Source organism: Pieris rapae, chromosome 13, assembly GCF_905147795.1.
Source record: "Pieris rapae chromosome 13, ilPieRapa1.1, whole genome shotgun sequence".
Classification (NCBI taxonomy): domain Eukaryota; kingdom Metazoa; phylum Arthropoda; class Insecta; order Lepidoptera; family Pieridae; genus Pieris; species Pieris rapae.
In genome coordinates, this window is record NC_059521.1 from 8,394,030 (window position 1) to 8,413,678 (window position 19,649).

Sequence of the window (19,649 nt, forward strand, 5' to 3'; positions counted from 1 at the left end):
ATTGTGCGTTAAACACACGAATATAACTAACTTTTGGGGCCTTAATTATTGTGATATAAAAATCTACAGCTAAAGACCATTTGAAAAAACAATTAAAAAATCTATGATAAGAAAGTGACACCTTTAAAGTTAAACCATATGCAGAGATAATTTTATGTTCTTTTTAAATTTAATTTAAATTTGACAGATATTGTCAAAATTGTGTGTCAGCCAGTCGAATTAAGACGGGATTCTGGCAGATATCCCTAAACATTTAAAAAAATCCAAATATTTTTGTAACAATGTTGCCAGTGTTTAGGTTGTTATGTTTAAAATTATTTGCTCCGTCTGCTTTGTTAATTACATTTTTACTTATAATTCTAATAAAGGGTTGGATAACCATTCGCACATTTAAACAGTTTCGACCATGACAGCAATTCCTTGTCCTCCCCCGATGCAAGCAGATCCAATACCACGCTTCAGGCCGCGACGTCTACAAACAGAAATAGACATATAATAATAATGATATAAATATTATCAATGTAAGTAGTGTAACGGTCCAATATGTATGTGTAGATCGTTTTTCGCTGATTACGTCAATACGGTACAAAACTCAATATTGAAGTCAGGGTCGCTGTTGGATTAATTGAGTTCCTTTCCGTTCCGCCCTTGACTTGAGAACCGACAGAATTTAATTTTTTTTTGACATTCATAAGTGTCCATTTATTTACCTATATGAACACGGCGCAGGGATATTGCGTATCTCAGATATCAGTTTTGTTGGTCGCCAACTGACCAGGGGGGCAGTAGTTGAACGGATGGAAAAAATGGGTTTTAAAAACTTAGCATTATCTATGTCACAACAACAAATATTCGACCTCTAAAATCCTTAAAAAGAAAACTGATAAATGTAATGATAACAAAACAGTCTTTGATAAGACGAGATAATAATATGGTTTGAATCTATTTGGATATTTTTATGTTTTCTGCATATGTTTTATATATCTTATAAAGCAAATGATGAATTTATTTTTCTTACAATTATTGTTTAGAATGAAACATTTTTTTTATTATTAATCATATATAAATTAATCATTTTCCATTATCTAAATGTGTGTGTTCTTTTAAAACAGTATATTTTAATGATAAATTTTAATTTATAAGTTTAATATAAATTTTTAATTTGGGAAAAACTAAAACATCGAAAGTTTGAAATTCGATCAAATGAAAAAGCGGCAGTAAAGAGAGGCTGTATAATGCCTGCTATCTCATTTTCTCCCACGTTAAATCATATGATGAATTGATGTTTCTGTCTCTCTTTACCGCTGCATCCGGTTTGAAATCACGACGATTCGAAAGAAGTTTATCTATCTCATTTTCTCCCACGTTAAATCATATGAATTAATGTTTCTGTCTCTTTTTACTGTCGCTTTTTCATTGCATCCCGTTTGAAATCACAACGATTCTAAAGAAGTTTCACTTCAAAAAAAATTGTTTTATCACGTTATTACTTAATGATAATATAATTATAACATGAATTATCAAGACTTGATCAAACCTGTATAAAAACGATAAACGAACTCGTTTAAAGATACGATAAAAATCTATTAAAATATTTATTGTCTTATGATAAAACTTATTATTATCTTAAAATCTTTCTAATCTTTTTTTTAAATTATTATTTTTAATATCGATTACAGCTAAGTACCCTTTATACAACGTAAAGTCAAAATCCTTTGCGACGACATCGTTTAGTCTGTTTGTCATTTTGATCAGGTTATTCGACATACCGAATATAATAGATCAAATATGAGAAGTCTCTTCGATATTGTAATAACAGATTATGAATGTATCTTTATTTCTCTATCTGTTGTTTCAACGCGTTTATAATTGTATGCGACAGTGTAGAGCGAAGAAACACCTTTACGCAAACAAAAGAATCTTATGAAAAACAATTGAGGTCGTTAAAGTACTAAATTACCTCAACACTTACGTCATTATACTTTATAATAACAATAAAAACATAAATTAATTGTAAATTACAGTAACGACGGGTAGGAATATAACCTAGTGGTGCGTTGTAAGTGGTGGTAGCGAGCGATTCTCACCCCTTAAAGTTTCTAACCCCGGCTGTGCACCAATGGACTTATTGTCTATCGCCCGAACCCAATATTTAATCCACAATCTCAAATTGAAAGCAATCCGTGATCAGACCGTGACAGTCGATCGACCTCTTATCTGCATCCCAATAACCAAGCTCTACGAAGACAATCCTCTTGTGGCGACGGATAGAATGCAATCTCTTCGCTCTTTACACTCATATTTGATAATAATCAATATGAACTAAATAAAACCTTACAAATAATATTAAAATATACATGTCTATGTTTAAAACATATCAAAAAGCTTTTTAATTATTATTTTAAAAACTGGTGTATGTTAAAATCTTCAGATAGGATATTGGCACAGTTGAACTGTCATATTTATACAAAGATCTATCCACATACACCGATGGGACCTACCAAGGATAGCTTGTATCGACAGATGGCTGTAACAATCCGTCGATTGGTTATTCGCACACTTTCATCAATGTTTGGATTAAGATGTCTATCTCAGATGGTGAAAAATGGATTGAGATAGGTTACTGGGTTTGGGCGTATATGCGCTTTTAACACTAGCTGGGACGGTGATGGAAAACATCGTGAGGAAAGCGGCATGCCATAAACCCAAATCGATGGTGAATGTCAGACACAATTTTCTAATGCCCAAACCTACCAGATGCAGCGCCAGTGGTTATTTGTTAATAAAATCTAAATAAGATTGATATTAGTATCTTTTTAAGCAGAGATTCTAACAAGCTATAATCTTACCTAAGCTCGTGAACTAAATGTGCAGTAATTCTTGATCCAGATGCGGCAAGAGGATGTCCAAGGGCAGTGGCGCCTCCATTCACGTTGAGCTTCTCAAAGTCCAACTTCAGAGCTTTGGCACATGATAGGATTTGAGCAACGAAAGCTTCATTGATCTGGACAATTCAAAATTTACTCTACGTAAAATATAATAAACCTTCAAAAGTTCAGTTTGAATGGTGTGTAATTGTTGTGGTAAATTCAACGTCTGACACTCATCCCAAAGGTAGTAGGTTCGATCCCTTGTGCCTAATGGAACGTACAGTGAAACGTTATGCAGGTCTCAAATCCAAAAATCGACGGCATATGTCAGAACGCTGTCAGTACTTGTCTATGAAGTAAATGATCAAACAATCGGATGCAGTCTTAGGCCAATTTAGGGTTGTAACGCCAATTCATTATTATTATCTACGTCTCGGAATCTAAGTAACATTGGATTGAAGTTATGTAATTTTAAATTTAACCGACGTTTCGGGTGCTTTACAGCGTGCGTGGTCACGGTGACTTCAATGCGTTAAAAAAGTGTTTTTCTTTAAATGTGTAAAAGTTATGTTAATAAAAGACAATACTATAAGTAACATTGGTTATTTTTTTCCAATTTTCAGGTATTTGAAGTTGCAATGACCTCACAATAGGTTATAGCATTATGTAAAACTAATTCATTTATTTGTCCTAACATTTTGTTCACCCATAATCGCTTGTCTTTTTACAACAACACCACTTTTACATCATCACACAACACAAACAATTTAGGCTTAGTTAAATAAATTAAATCACAATTAGTCAAATGTATGAAATACTTTTTGTTTGTTTGTTCCCTTTTATAAATCTTTTTGTTGTAAAATGTATCATGTATTCCATCTTTGGCTATATTCTCAGTGTATTTGTTTGTATATATAATATATCTTAGCTGTAAGAGTACTAAATAAATAAATATTTACGTTTTGAAAAACACGGAGTACAAAGTCCATTTCGTTGGAGGTAATCGTTTTTATCAAAGTAATTGCTAACGATAATCACGAGCAGGCAATTATCTATGATATAAGATAAAAAAACCGAATGTTTCGTTAAATATCAGTGAAGTTAGCAAATATAACATTTTTTTTTCAACAGTCTCTGGTTTATCATCTAGGTCTGGATTGTCAGAATGCAGTATCATTTTTGGTTTTTTATATATTATGTTATGTATATTTGTATTATTTTATTTTTAACCGCGCTAAAATAAAAGAACAATGTACCGATTTCCTATACCGATCGAATTTTTTCCTGTGAAAATTTAAGAATTTTCGCGCGTTTTTCTGCATACTGCCTGCATAATTAACTTTTATTTAATCAAAATTGGATTCAAATATATCCACCGATTGTTGTGTTTTTATGATTTGAAATTATATAGATTTGATTAACAGCTAATAATACAATAATATTACACAATGATACATTAAGTCATATCATTGTTATCACAAAAATATAGATTACTGTCCACATATAAATTTAAAAATTCTTACCTCAATTAGGTCTACGTCATTGAGAGACATTTTGGTGACCTTAAGCAAGTTCTCAATAGCGGGAACGGGTCCCAAACCCATGATACTGGGGTCAACTCCAACGAAAGACCACCCCACTAGCCTAGCGAGAGGTTTGAAATTCTTAGCTGCCCCTTCACTGGCTAAGACCAAGGCACCAGCACCGTCACTAATACCCTGAATTTGTTATAAAAAGTGTCAACTTATCTATTGAAAGTTTATGAGATTGACAAAGGGCAGAAAAAATTGCAGTAAAACCTGCCCTAATGTATCTAAAGGCCTTTTTTTATATATAGAACAGGGGGCAAACGGACAGTAGGCTCACCTGATGTTAAGTGATACCGCCGCCCATGAGCCCAGAGGGCTCGCGAGTTCATTCACTTCACTTTGATCAGTGCAGGTGATTAGTTGTCTGAGTAGTAACGTGATTAGAAGCGTGTTCGATTTTTTTGCGAGTGAACTGCGGGTACCTACATCCCTACCACCTCACTCGCACCGTGTCAAAACATGGCATATTATTGTTTGGCGATTTACTCAACAGTGCCATTAAACAAAAATTGGACTCTAATGCACTAACCATCCTCAAGTACTAATCATTTGCACTCGCACTTATCAAAGTGAACACAGGTTCTATAGCTATACTACAGGTTATATAGTTAGAAACGAGACTTCCATATGCCAAAAGTGCATTGAATTTTATCATTTGAATGTCTTAGCCCGCGCTAATACACAAATTTAAAGAGACACAATTTAGAGATATTCATTTGTATGAGAATGTAAAAATAATTATTATTTTATATATTTATTGTTGAACTAATACGAACAACAAAAGAAACGGGAGAGTCACTTAAAATCAAAGATAAAAATGTTAAATATTATTGTATACTTTTATCCTACTCCACAAAAACCTGTTTGGTTGTCAGTCCATATATCTTACCGAGGCTGAACCGGCAGTCACCAATCCTTCCTTTTTAAACACGGGCGGTAGTTTCTTAAGTGTCTCCAAAGTGGTCTGCGGACGAGGATGTTCGTCTACTTCCACTTTCACTTCTTTCTTCTTTATCGTCAGAGTCACAGGTTCGATTTCAGCTTTGAACACGCCCGCGTCGTTGGCTATTAAATAAAAGTTTTCGTTTAAGAGATTTATTCTCCTGCAGTATTTGAGGCTGATTGAAACACTCATATTCGTATATCGTAGTCTATATATGGTTGCAGATCCTTACAAACGTTGTGTAATTGAAAAAAACTTGGCGATTAAAACAGTGGCGGAGAGTTTATTGCCAGTTCTTCTTTTCCTTTGCCCTTGATTTGAGAACTGGCAGTAAATGTAAAATTAAAAGCATTTCATGTATTGTTTTTGACGTTTATAAGTGTACATTATGTTTGTAAATGTAATGTATGTGATTCATTTAAATCTGTTAAAAGGTTTAACTATTTTCGGGACAAAATCAACTGTTGGTAACTACAAAGTTTACTTGAATACAGCTAACTGACCTGTCTTCCACTTCTGCTGTGACTTCAACGCGAAGTTATCGACCTCATCCCTGGTGATACCGAACTGGGCGCCCAATTTCTCCGCTGTCATACCCATGGGTAGACCACAGTATGAGTCAGTTAAGCCGGTCCATAATGAATCTTCGAACGCAATGCTGGACCCAAGTACAGTCCCAAATCTAACCCCACGTACGGTGAATGGAGCTTGGGACATATTTTCGACGCCACCAGCGATTGATATATTAGCTGATCCTGTTAGGATGTCCTGAGAAACAAGAATTTGATTTTTACCCTGTCTGAATATATTAAATTACTGTATTTTTAAAGTTATGTTTGTATATATACAGCACATTAGAGTTGTACGTGTGTAGTGTGTACGTAACTTGATCGGTTTGCATGTGTTCTTCTAATAGGAAGAAACTTATTTTCTAGACAATTATGGGCATTTTTATTTTTTATTTTAAAATCAAATATCATATATGTTGTTAATTATTTTTTGTCATAATTTTATATATGTATTTCAGTTTTATCTTTTGCAATAGGTTTCAAGGTAACAAAGGAGTTGAAATTGTTAACTATTCACGATTATGGTAGGTACATATTCACACGCACGGTAATAAACAAGCACTAAACTCTAAAGGTTAGCAAAAGTATGACAAGTACATGAATAACATATAAAAGTTAATTTAAAAAAAAAAATAGGTTAATACTTTTACTGCCATATCTTAAGTATTTATTATTACTTATTTTGTTCTGTGGTGTATAAATATTTTAGGTTCTACACATGTATATGGTTAATAGATATGTATATTAAATGTGGACATATTTGTGATTATCTTCCACAGGGAATTAGAATGGTTGGTGAAGAAAGTCTCTGAAAAATTTATCAAATAAAATTGTTAAATACTTTTATTATCAGCAAGACTTTATTAAAATATTTTTGTAGTTTAATATCTTGTAATTATGTACATATATACACTCTTTATATTAAAATATCATCACAGAATTTGATTGTGATAACTTTTTTGTAATAATCAACAATTAAAAAATTAACTACTGCAGTTCTGGTATGCTCCTAAAAACTCACCTTATGAGTTTGTCAATTCAAAAATGTCCAATTCAAAAATCTTACCTGCGCACTATTAACGATTGATTGGAAACCAGATCCACAAAGCCTGTTAATTCCCAATGCTGGTCGATCTTGAGGAATACCGGCTTTAAGTGCTGCGTGCCTTGGTGTATAGATGCCATCAGCTTGAGTTGCCTGAGTTAATTTTAGAATTAAATGAAAAAAACATAAATTCAGATTAACAATGAATGTTTTCTAAAATCAACCTTATTGCCGTCATACATTTATTTTTAGTTTCTGTTCATATTCATATTTCATTTTACACAAAACTTAAAGATTTATGATTTTGTGTTTTTAATAATTCGTATGGATGTTGATTTATATTAACAATTTGAACACATTTAAAAAACAGTTTTAGTATGTACAGTGGCTCTCAAAGTAAGGTCTAGAATATTCATTTTCAAATGAACACATACTGGATTTAACTCTGAACTAATGTACAAATACTGATAACAATTATCAGACAAAAAATATTATTGAAAATTCATAAAACAAAAGGGATACGTACGCTCATAACCTGACCCACAACTACTGAATCAACTTGGTCTGGGGCTACCCCTGCCTCTTTCAAGGCCGCGGTTACTGCTAAAGTCTGTAGTTCAGTTGCTGATGTGTTGCGAAAAACGCCACCAAACGTACCAAATGGAGTACGTTTGGCACCCAGAATAAATATTCCTGTAAATAAAAAGTTAAAAACAAGTTAATAAGTCTATTTTATATTAAATTTTCAATCTCTTTCAATAAGTAAGCGACATTCAATAAAAAGTTTACTTATTTCAGATTATCAACGCAGTTATTAAACAAAAAAAAGTTTAAAAAAAGTTACAGATAAAAGTTTATTGGAATTTGACCCCAAAATCAATACACAATATACACGTTGAATATATTGAATCAGTCAACATTAAATTTAGTGAAATAATATTTACCTTTAACGGCAACAGACATTTTGTGGAGAGTATATATATATATATATTTAATTAAACTGATTTATTCTTAATAAAAATTATTTACGGCAAACATAAGCAACGACTACTGTCCGTCGTCCGAAGTTCCGTAGTCCGTACTCCGTACTCCGAAGTTCACAAATTCGAAATTTTATTTTACAGAATATATCTTCAGATATTACTTAATGTCTGAATTAACCACAGATTTACAAGCATCGTTCAATGTGGCCATCAATCATCATTGTTGATGCGTATATAATATATGTAATACATTATAAGTTACTTAGTTCTAATATATTATAGTTTTGATATATATTGATCTCATCTCATCTTGAAATAATCGTTAGCAAAAGAATAGTAATGTGTGACCTACCGTCCAAAATTGATGTTGTAGCGTAAGTGGCAATACTAAATCCCAGTCAACTAACACTTCTTTCATCTGTGATCTGTCGCGGTTCTTACTTCTTGAAATCTTCAGTCGTCAGTGAATTCCAAAGGTAATTTATTTTTGGCGTTTGGAGTTTATACATTTTTTAGGCTATCAATGTTTAAATAATGCTTATGCAATGAGCGATGGTCCTATCGTCAGTGGTCAACTAAAGAAATTTGTATTTCGTGGAAAATCCCTCAACAACGGAGACACTCGAGGTGATTATTTGGAAATAGTAATACCCGAACTATTATCTGCGGGCTATTCATTTTACACGTGGCCCTCTGCTCCGCTATTAGCTTGGTACCTGTGGAGTCAGCGAAAAATTCTACGTGGACTACGAATATTGGAACTTGGTTGCGGAACTGGACTGCCCGGTATTTTAGCTGCCAAGTGTGGTGCTCACGTGACTCTCACAGATAGCGTTGCACTCCCGCGATCGCTGCAACACTTATCGGGTTGCTGTGAAGCAAATGGTCTTATTCCAGGTCGTGATGTTCAAATATTAGGACTAGCTTGGGGCCTATTTTTAGCTGATGTGCACAACTTACGTCCAGTAGACTTAATATTAGCTTCAGACTGTTTTTACGAACCCTCACAATTCGAAGAGGTATTATCTACCGTTGCTTATTTGCTTGACGGTACTGACTCTAGATTTTTGTGTGCTTACCAGGAGCGGAGCACGGACTGGTCCATTGAGGCTCTTCTGCAGAAGTGGGGCTTAAAAGGCGCATTACTCGACTTGGATTCCTTAAGTGAAAGTTCTGGTATAGATTATAGAGCACTAGTTGGTGATCGTTCATTACATTTACTAGAAATTGTTTCAGTGTAGGTTATGGCAAGCACAGTTAGAGCAGTACGCCTATTTATCGGCAACTTGCCATGGACTGTTGGACATCGCCAATTAAGAGAATACTTTTCCCAGTTTGGCCCAGTGCAAAGTGCCAGAGTTGTTTTTGATCGCTCAACAGGATTAAGCAAAGGTTATGGTTTTGTTGAATTTGTGAGTTCAGCTGATGCTGCCAATGCAACAAATAAGCAAATACACACACTAGAAGGTCTAAATTTGACTGTCCAGCATAATAAAGAATAATGGCAGAGGCACTACCTGAATATCCTGACTCTGATTTCTCAGAGGATGATCAGTCTCCCTTGGAAGTATCCTTTAATAAAGCATCTGATCATGTAAGAAAAATAACAACTAAACTTAATAATAATCAACTATTAGAATTATATGGTTTATATAAGCAGAGCACTGAGGGTAAATGCAACATACCAAGACCAGGATGGTTAGATGGAAAGGGCCGCAAAAAATGGGAAGCATGGAGATCCCTTGTTGATATGCCTAGTGATGAAGCAAAGCAAAAATATATTGACTTAGTGCAAAAGTATGATCCTGAATGTGAACTAGTGGAAGAAGCTGGTCCTAAGCAGCAGTGGGTAGCTGTATCATCTTTGCAGCGTGCAGCTGAACCAGACCTATCACATGATGAGTTTTCTCTACTTGATGCAGCTAGAGAAAACATGGGGGAACTAGTATCAAAGTTAATTTCAAACAATCCTGCTATCAAGGGTCAAAGAGATAAAGATGGTCTTACAGCTTTGCACTGGGCAGCTGATAGAAATGCAACATCAGCATTAGAAGCTGCTATTCAATCAGGTTGTGACATAAATGCAGTGGACAATTCTGGACAAACAGCATTGCATTATGCAGCATCATGTGGGCATGTAAATTCCACACAAATTTTAATAAATGCAGGAGCAAAACAATTTAAAGATGAGGATGACTGTTCACCGTTAGACTTAGCAGCTGATGAGGAAATCAGGAATATTCTATGTGCTTAGTAGCATTTACCAATTTTTAGTTTTATTTCTATATTTGTAGATAGTGGTTAATTAAAGCAAATTGTATTAGAGAAACTTTTATTTTTCCCCTACATTGTACAGTACAATTATGAGGCAATAAATTGAGAATACTAAAATGTCATAAAAAAGCCTAATAATAATTTTATATAGGGACAATTTATAAAAATAGTTTGTACTAAGGTGCAACCTGTAAACCATACCATAAATGTGAATTACAATTGTTGTTTAGTTGAAAATAACTAGTACTGAAATGTACATTATTTATACAAAAATAGTATATTTATTTAAATGTTAAAGTATCTTAAGACAAATGTAAAATAGAGCTAGAATCAAACTGCTTTAAATATGTAGAATTTTAGTCTTACTTTTGTTTGCAAAGAAGATAATTTAAGCTGTTTAACTATGTTCATAAATTATTCATATTTATAAATAGGAAGATTCAATAGAATAGCTTTATTTATTTGAAAACCATAATATTATCATGACTTATAATTTTCTATGGGGTGTAAAATTACCACAGGCTTGCCTCTTATATATAGTTACAACTAAATTAATAATAAATTGACAATACACTATAAAGTCTCTTAACACAGATGAACCTGCCAGTATAAATTAAAACAGTAAGACATTTGCAATGTTTCTTCAGTCTTCTGTTGGTGTATACACACCTAAAATACTATTCTTTTTCTTTATGCTCGCCTGAATCCAATTGTTTAAGTAATCTAAACAGCGCCGCCGCTTCACGAATTCTACTAAACTCGACACAAAATGCTTCCACCTCTATAAATAATTCCTGAAAAGGGGAAAAAATACCATATTATTTTAAGACTGATTTTTAAAAATGTATTTCATTATGTACAATTCATGAGAATATTTAACACAATAAAACTAGGCTTTAATTAAAATGTTATCAATGTCGAAGTATAAACTGTATGGTCAAATGATTATTATTTCAATCAATTTACAATCAAATCCTATTTTAACAATATTACTAAGATTTTCACCAATATAGACTTGAGGACAGTGGTATTACATTTGCTCTTATTATTTGGCAAAAAAAAATTAACAGCTGCACTACAACCTTTATATCTCAGCTGCATATTTCAAATAATCCGTGTCCTTGTCTTGCGTTCCATGCCTGACACACGACACTGATTTGCACACACTAAGATAATTATGTGATTCGAACAAACAACCTCAGGCTTGAGAGGAGCTAGCTCATGCCACTAGACCATCACTGCTGCGATTATACATAATGATATATAAAAAAATATCAGATAGAATTATTAATAAATTTTACCTTAACGTTTATAATCTTGTTCCTAATTAGTGACTGCAAGAAAACGCATACTAGTCTCACGAGCCGGTTTTGCATGTATCTGTCTCGTATAGTTTCACACGTCGATATACAGTTACTAATATAAAGGTGAACAAACTCAACCGGCAGATCTACTGATGTTGTTAATCTGTGGAAGAAAACAATATTAAGGATTTTATAAAGATAAAAATTGTCAAATATTTTTTACTATATTACCTATTTACAACTTCCATGGAATGCAGCGACATCTCCATATTAACGAGAACCGAGAAATATTCAGTGATATGTTGAGAGTGGATCAGTTTTAGAAGTACAGATATTGCCACCATTGGATTATTCTCTACTAACTCTGGTAACTGAAATATAAAAAATATTATCTCCAAGGCAACCTGATTGCTCAAAGTAGAAAACTGAGTAGTAAACTAGGAAGTGCTGAGGTACTGATTGTGATGTTTGGTGAAATAATAATTATTTTGAGTTAGTAGGAATAGAAAGCAGATCAACTTTCATAGGTAGTACAGATACAGAGATGTGGACCTATATTATAGTGTTTAGTGACTTTTCAGTATTATTTAACTTATAATACCTGATAAGGTGTGATACCAATTTCATAGACAATGTCAGGGGTCTGGTCTAGTATCGCTAACAGTCTCTGTTGGTGTGGCACACTCAGTACCCCCTTTAATGCTATTTGAGTTAACTCTTTTGCTTCTGCTGATACATTAGCAGGGTTTTTCTCTTCTATCTTCTTCTCTTCTTGCTTTTCTTTCTTTTCATCCTGAAGTTTAAAAAGTAGCAGTGTAGTACTTGCATAAACATATTGTACAAATTGATATGACTTTATCAAAGAACTGAATAACTTTTTTTGTGAATAAATATAAAAAGATTAATGTATACAAAAAATAAAGGCTGATCAAAAAAATAACTTTCTTCTTAACTTCTAGAACATAAGAACAAAATTAAATATTTCTTATCTTACTTTAGTCTTAGGAGACTGGGAGACTTTCTTCTCGACCTTTTCAGGTCTAAGGCCCAACAGTCCATCTAAATCTGTGTCATATAATGGCACATATGTACCACGGTTTGGTAAATTCTTCCACACACCCTACAAAATATCTAGGTATTACTATAATATACAGGAGGTATTATAATGTAAAAAACATATTTTTTTATTGTAATTTATGTTTGTTTTACTGCTTTTAGGTACCCTGAGACATGATCAGAATTCCATTAAAAAAATGACTACAAGAGATGACCCTGGGTTATTTTTTATTACTTACTTCATTGGCGAAGGGAATTTCATTTGGTTCAATCAGGAAAGGTGGAGGTGGTATTGGACCAATTGGCTTCAATGTTTTGTGCAATGGGATATAGTCATTTGACATTAAGGCTTCTAAGAGCTCCTTCATCGCCATTCGATTGGGTGGAGACCTGTTGAATAGTTTAAGTTAGTTTATTATACCTGGTAAGTTGCAGGATCAAAAAGGCAAAGCCAATCACTTAATAACTTGCTTGTTCCTTAAGTAAAAAGAACAATTTATAATCAATATATGTAGTCATTTTCAGGAACAATACACTCTGTAAAGAACAATCCAAGCACTCGTTCGTTAATTTTTCAAAAAAAGCTCAAAGAAATTCCATATTTCATTCATTATTGATCAATTACATGAACATAGAATTATACAATCTGTATTACAAAAAAATATATATATAATGAAGGATTATGGGTCGTTTATCAAAGAAACGATAGTAATTAGCACAAATATAACTTTTATTTGGTAGGAAGATGAATGACAGCAAGAACACTTAGTTACAATAACCTTCATATATAGTGTTGCCACCTAGTTAAATTTTCAATAACAATTTTACTTAAATTGCTCAATACTCCCACTAAAATTTAAACTAGGTACAAATATAAAAAAAAATAACTCCTACTGAAATTAGAGTTGTGAAAAGAAAAACAAAATGTGATCTCTTAAATAGATAAAAGCTTGAGTTGGTAACGCTTTAGTTAACATATCTGCTAATTGACTGTTACTAGGAATATAATTTAGTTTAATTACACCCAACTCAACCTTTTCCCTTATAAAATTAAATTTCACATCTATGTGTTTGGTTTTCTTATAATAAACAGGATTGCTAATTAACTTAATTGCACTCTGATTATCAACATACAATGGAACAGATGTAATATTTTCACCTAAATCTAATAATAATTGCTGTAACCATAATATCTCTTTTGCAGCTTCACAAGCAGCTACAAATTCTGCTTCAGTTGTGGAGAGAGCAGTAGTCTTCTGTTTCTGGCTACACCATGTTATAGGTCCCCCATTCATATTAAAAATATAACCTGTAGTAGACTTACGCGTGTCTACATCACCTGCAAAATCTGAATCCGAATAGCCAGTGAGATCACTACTTTCTCCATAACATATACATAAATCTTTAGTATTTATTAGGTATCTAATAACACGTTTAATGGCATTTACATGTTGTTGACTTGGATCGTTTACATATCTACTCAAAACATTTACAGCAAAAGAAATGTCAGGCCTTGAAACAGAGCTCAAAAATAACAAGGACCCTATAGCTTCTCTGTATGGAAAATTAATAATATTTTCATCCATTTTCTTTGAAATAACAACATTTACATCTGCAGGGGTACTGGCAGGATTTGAATCACTCATACAAAACTTCTCTATTAATTTTTCAATGTAATCTCTTTGATAAATACAGATACAATTATTTACTCTCTCTATTTCCATTCCCACAAAAAAATATTTCAATTTTAATTCTTTTATTTTAAATGTTTGTTTCAAATATTCTATAACTCTTTTAATCATTGAGGAACTGGAAGAGACTACAAGTGCATCATCAACATAAATTATTATGAATACTTTCACCCCATTGAAAATACCTACATAAACACAACTGTCAGCCTGAGATTGCACAAAACCATATTTTATTAAAAACTCAGTGAATCTTCTATTCCAACAACGAGACGCCTGTTTAAGTCCATACAGTGATTTATTAAGTTTTAGGATACAATCATTTTTAAATGAAATTCCTTCTGGTACTTCTATAAAAATATTCTCTTCCAAATACCCGTTCAAAAAAGCAGTCTTTACATCAAACTGTTGAATTTCTAAATTATATTTAGCTGCAATAGAAAGGATAATTCTTATAGAGTCATATCTCGTTGTTGGAGAGAATATTTCTTGATAGTCAATATCTTTTATTTGATTAAATCCGCGTGCACATAAACGAGCTTTAAACCGTTTTACCTGATCATTTTCATCCTTTTTTATAGCAAAAACCCACTTTGTAGTAAGCGTACGTTGACCAGACCTCTCTACTGGAGTCCAAGTATTATTCTCTTCATGTGCAAGCAATTCTTCATCAATAGCTTTCAACCAGTCGTTTCTTTGTGGACTTTTCATTGCTTCAGCATACGTTTGTGGCAGTGACAGTTCAATTAGGTTTGCTTCAAAACGTCTATTAATCCTTGGTCTCAAATTTATGTTGCTTTGAATTAAATCATCATCTAATTCTTGAGAAGGTTCATATGTAGGGTCATTACTATTACAACTCAACACGGTATCTTCATTCTCTGATGATGAAGTTTCCACAAGAGTATCCTCTACATTTGTTTCTTGCATTTGATTTTGTTGTCCTAATGTCTTCACTTCATCGTCAATGTATATTTGTGTAATATTCTTCCTTATCTCTGGAACATTATGTTCTTCAAAAATTACATTTCTTGATATTTTAACCTTTTTGGTTTCTGGATTGAACATCCTGTAATTGTTATTATCATACCCAATTAGTATCATTTTCTCACTCTTTTTGTCAAGTTTAGTTCTTAGCTGATTAGGAATATGGACATATCCAATACTTCCAAACACCTTCACATGGCCTATATGAGGTTTGATGCCGTTCCATAATTCAAATGGTGTTTTCTTAGGAGTTTGGCTGGAGGAAGTCCGGTTTAATAAATATACTGCACAATTCACAGCCTCAGCCCATAATTCCAGTGACACATCCCTTGCGTACAACATTGAACGTGCACTCTCCACAATGGTACGGTTCTCTCTTTCAGCACGCCCATTTTGTTCTGGTGTATATGGCGCAGTACACTCATGAATTATACCTTCTTTGCTGAGATAGTCATTGAAGGTTTTATTCACATACTCTCTTCCATTATCAGTATGCAATATTCTGACACTATGCATGTACTTATTTTTGATCATAGCATTGTATTTAATGAATATGTCCATCACATCACTTTTATGTTTGACAAAATATACATGCCTGTAACTTGTAGCAGCATCCTTAAATAATATAAAGTATCTCATACCTTGGATAGATGTATGACTCATAGGTCCACAGACATCACTATATACAAGGTCACCTGGCTGTAGTTCTCCTCGTATAGATTTGTGAAATGGAAATCTGCACTGCTTTCCATATGCACATGCTTCACAAACAAAATCAGTTTTATCACTGTTATTCAGTTTCAAGCCTTCTACCACATTATCAGCACTCATACTCTTGATTTGTTTTAGGTTAACATGTCCCAGTCTTTCATGCCACATTTTAATGTTATTTTGATCACTTTGAACTAAGTTACATGTATCTGAGACCACAGCTTTAATTTTCAATTCGTGTAAATTATTTTCTGTTATTGTTGCACACATTACCAAGTCATTTCCTTTGTAAATGAATGCACCAGAGTCTTTCTTGATAATGATATATGATTTACGCATTATCACACCTTCTGAGAACAGATTTCGGCGCAAATTCGGAACATACAATACATCATGTAGTTCACTGTTCTCCCACTGTCCATTGACACATCTCTTTATTAACACCTTGCCAATGCCAGCCACTTCCACTGATTGTTTGTTTCCTAATATCAATGATTTCTGGTTACATTCCAATAGTTCTACAAAGAACTCCTTTCTATAGGTCATATGTGCAGAGGCACCACTGTCTAAAATCCACACATTGTCTTCAGCTTCATGGAATTTGGTTTCTACATTAAACGCTAACAAGTCTGCACCTTCCTGTTGAGGTTTTCTATACTTTGATTTCTTTGGAGCACGACATTCTCGAGAAAAATGTCCTCGTTTCCCACAATTATAACATTCAAATCTGTGTTTACTGTTTTTATTTTGATTTGAATTACTAGCATTTCTATTCAGCTCACTTTGTTTTGGGCTATTTTTCCATCCTTTCTTAGCCACAAGAAGAGCGGTTTCTTGTTCTTCTTCACACTGTAAACTAGCTTCTTCATCTAACAAACGAGCAGTGAGATTGACAAGAGTCTGTTGCTCTGGATCCAAAGACATCCACGCTTGACGGAGTGATCTATACTTATGAGGCAGTGTTCCAAGTATTTTTGTTATCACAGCCATTTCACTAATACTTTCGCCACTTTCTTTTAACTGCTTGGCCAATGATTCCACTTTAGAAATGTGTTGAGCTACACTGTCATTTGTAGACATTTTATACTGATAAAACTTTTCATGGATCAACATTTTACATAATTCACTCTTCTGTTCGTATATTGATTCAAGTTTTGTCATTATTTCCTTAGCAGTTTCACAATTTTCTATTAAAGTTATTTGTTTAAAGTCCATCGAAGATGTTATAATAAACATGGCCATGCCATCATTCTTTGTCCATTCAACATTATTTCCAGCCGGTTTAGGCACTGAAATATCAATCCCTTTTGCTTTTAGGGCACACTTTATCTGGAATTTCCATTGCCTAAAGTTATTTCCATCAAATTTTTCTAAGTTTATTGACCGCATTGAATCCATTTTGAGGTTATTTTGTCAATTTCTTCACAATACGATTGTAACTTTTTCTTTGCTATTTTTCTTAAAACTTTCAATTGCAGAATCTACTGGGCCCATAACCTGAAGGATTATGGGTCGTTTATCAAAGAAACGATAGTAATTAGCACAAATATAACTTTTATTTGGTAGGAAGATGAATGACAGCAAGAACACTTAGTTACAATAACCTTCATATATAGTGTTGCCACCTAGTTAAATTTTCAATAACAATTTTACTTAAATTGCTCAATATATAATACTTTATCTGACTGTATTGTCAAGTATTTGAACTTCTTTTCTATTTAAAAAATAATGCTTATCATAGTATTTCACTTATGAATATATTCTTACCCATCTCCAAGGGGCACAAGAGCTGAGGTTGTAACTTTAGCTATTGCACTCATTTCAGTTATTCTATCGTTAACTAATGACTGAAGAGATGAATAGTCAAATTCTAGGTCTTTGCTCACCACTTCTGTCAGCATCACTTGTTTTGCAGTCTTCTTAAACACCTGTAATTAATAACAGGTTTTAATTACTGTATAGTCTAAATTCTGGGTAAATCTAGACAAGTTTATAAACATTTTATTATAATATTTGCTCTTATTATTTAACAGACAAGTTTTTCTTTAAATTAATTTTTTTTATGTACAAAGTTGAGAGTAGTTTTTTAATTCAGACTTTTGGTATTTTTACAAAAAGGCTATAATACAATATCAAATACCATGTAGCCAGAGTTAAGAATACATAGAATTTTTACTTACGTCTTTAATATTACATGGGACAAATGAATGTAGCTGACCGATGAATAACCTCTCCTGTGGTGCTAATGGCAACAGACCTGGCTTGCCTTCCAATAAATGTAAAAATAAGGAACTAAATGGATTATCCACTTTGAAAAAGTCATAAATCAGTGCCAGTGCTACAACACGCTGACCCGGAAGCGACAGATCTCCACCAGTTGTAAGAGATGATAGCAGTAGTGACACTGAAAATATAAAATAGTGTAGTCCTATATGCAAGCTAAATCTATTTAATACCAAAGTATCAATTACAAAATATCATTGTAGTTACAGTTAAAGTATTCCCCTCTTGGGAATCTTTTTTGCACCTGCGCGCATATTGCTTCCAAACTTTGCGAGTCAATCGTTTGCTCAGAAAAGAGACTGAAACAGAAATATACAAGTAACTCATTCTATATACAAATTTAACTTGAAAACACATGACAGCAAACTTACTCTAATATGTATTTACTATTTTCATTAATTAGTTGTTGGGTCATAGTGAAAGGAAAAAAACGAAATTAAATGGTTTACGGTGAAAAAAACTAATACCTATCCTAAAAAATATATAACTACAACTTAAGCTGTAAAGAAAATAAATAACATGCAAATTTACAAGATGCAATTTGTTTTCTTTTTGTATCTTAGGTTACGGTGACAACTGACAACTGATATGTAACATTCAAAATGATTTTTAACTGCTGACATTATGTATTTCAAAACTCAACAGATAAACTATGTGATAACGGCGCAAAGTAGCTCTTACTTCATATTAACATGATAGAGGGCGTGGAAAATAACTCTAGACTGTTTTTTTAAATGTGATCTCCATGTAACTAAATCCATTATGATTATATATTCAGAATTGTTGTTTGTATAAGATCTTTACAGAAAAAATAAACATTCAATATTAGACAAATGGCAGTAACAAGAACGTAGAATGCTCTACGTTTCATAGGAATTTAACCAGATATGGTTGAAATTGAGCTTCCAAGTTTTGTTTACGCTAAATCAAGTTTCAGAATCTTTATTACTATATAATTGTAGATATATATACTACAGAACAACAATCGTCCTTCTCAGTAATGTTTTATTTGTTTAACCTACTTTTTTGCGTTATTCAACTCCTTGATCTAGATTTTTTAATATTATTGTTACGTGTAATTACTTTTCGAGTTTCATTTTTGCAATAAGTAAATTTATTAATATATTTTTTTAAGGAAAAATTTAACAAATATCTAATAAACTTCAATTATACAAATGGGAAACCAATACTTCGATCAATTAACGTGTATACTGTATTGTTAAAATCCCATAAATAAATTATTAAGCCTACTTATTTATACACGAAGTAAAGTTAAACTTACGAGATTAACATATCTACAAAGTCCTACAGTACCTTCTTATAAACTTAAATACAAATTATAAGTGC

The 19,649-nt window shown here is 32.8% G+C and overlaps 5 protein-coding genes across 5 annotated transcripts; 3 read left to right on the forward strand and 2 right to left on the reverse strand.

Annotated features, from left to right (window-relative positions):
• Positions 1 to 45: 45 nt before the first annotated feature.
• LOC111000172 (3-ketoacyl-CoA thiolase, mitochondrial) lies at positions 46 to 8,109 on the reverse strand. Its single transcript, XM_022269531.2, has 8 exons — positions 7,961 to 8,109; positions 7,543 to 7,709; positions 7,038 to 7,169; positions 5,906 to 6,170; positions 5,349 to 5,524; positions 4,394 to 4,588; positions 2,850 to 3,004; positions 46 to 472 (listed from the first exon to the last, which is right to left on the reverse strand). Exons 1-8 carry the CDS (start codon positions 7,977 to 7,979, stop codon positions 391 to 393), a joined length of 1,191 nt encoding a protein of 396 aa, XP_022125223.1. The 5' UTR covers positions 7,980 to 8,109; the 3' UTR covers positions 46 to 390.
• Positions 8,110 to 8,544: 435 nt separating this feature from the next.
• LOC123689672 (probable methyltransferase-like protein 23) lies at positions 8,545 to 9,446 on the forward strand. Its single transcript, XM_045630951.1, has one exon. The coding sequence runs from the start codon at positions 8,545 to 8,547 to the stop codon at positions 9,238 to 9,240; it is 696 nt and encodes a 231-aa protein (XP_045486907.1). The 3' UTR covers positions 9,241 to 9,446.
• On the forward strand, positions 9,244 to 9,501 carry LOC111000173 (SRA stem-loop-interacting RNA-binding protein, mitochondrial-like). Its single transcript, XM_022269532.2, has one exon. It carries the CDS (start codon positions 9,244 to 9,246, stop codon positions 9,499 to 9,501), a length of 258 nt encoding a protein of 85 aa, XP_022125224.2.
• LOC111000174 (acyl-CoA-binding domain-containing protein 6) lies at positions 9,501 to 10,322 on the forward strand. Its single transcript, XM_022269533.2, has one exon. It carries the CDS (start codon positions 9,501 to 9,503, stop codon positions 10,251 to 10,253), a length of 753 nt encoding a protein of 250 aa, XP_022125225.2. The 3' UTR covers positions 10,254 to 10,322.
• Positions 10,323 to 10,712: 390 nt separating this feature from the next.
• On the reverse strand, positions 10,713 to 18,835 carry LOC111000170 (CCR4-NOT transcription complex subunit 11). The gene is made up of 10 exons (XM_022269530.2): positions 18,674 to 18,835; positions 18,510 to 18,601; positions 18,200 to 18,423; positions 17,787 to 17,947; positions 12,873 to 13,023; positions 12,572 to 12,697; positions 12,179 to 12,370; positions 11,809 to 11,948; positions 11,575 to 11,740; positions 10,713 to 11,067 (listed from the first exon to the last, which is right to left on the reverse strand). The coding sequence occupies exons 1-10, from the start codon at positions 18,715 to 18,717 to the stop codon at positions 10,951 to 10,953; spliced, it is 1,413 nt and encodes a 470-aa protein (XP_022125222.2). The 5' UTR covers positions 18,718 to 18,835; the 3' UTR covers positions 10,713 to 10,950.
• Positions 18,836 to 19,649: the final 814 nt, after the last annotated feature.

Coding starts and splice junctions, on each gene's coding strand:
- LOC111000173 (XM_022269532.2), top strand. CDS start 9,244: ATGGCAAGCACAGTTAGAGCAGTACGCCTATTTATCGGCAACTTGCCA.
- LOC111000172 (XM_022269531.2), bottom strand. Junction 5,525..5,905: donor ACAGCAGAAGTGGAAGACAG/GTCAGTTAGCTG, acceptor TTTATTTAATAG/CCAACGACGCGGGCGTGTTC. Junction 3,005..4,393: donor ATGACGTAGACCTAATTGAG/GTAAGAATTTTT, acceptor TGAATTGTCCAG/ATCAATGAAGCTTTCGTTGC.
- LOC123689672 (XM_045630951.1), top strand. CDS start 8,545: ATGAGCGATGGTCCTATCGTCAGTGGTCAACTAAAGAAATTTGTATTT.
- LOC111000174 (XM_022269533.2), top strand. CDS start 9,501: ATGGCAGAGGCACTACCTGAATATCCTGACTCTGATTTCTCAGAGGAT.
- LOC111000170 (XM_022269530.2), bottom strand. CDS start 18,717: ATGACCCAACAACTAATTAATGAAAATAGTAAATACATATTAGA. Junction 12,698..12,872: donor AAATTCCCTTCGCCAATGAA/GTAAGTAATAAA, acceptor GATATTTTGTAG/GGTGTGTGGAAGAATTTACC. Junction 12,371..12,571: donor CCCAGTCTCCTAAGACTAAA/GTAAGATAAGAA, acceptor TTTAAACTTCAG/GATGAAAAGAAAGAAAAGCA.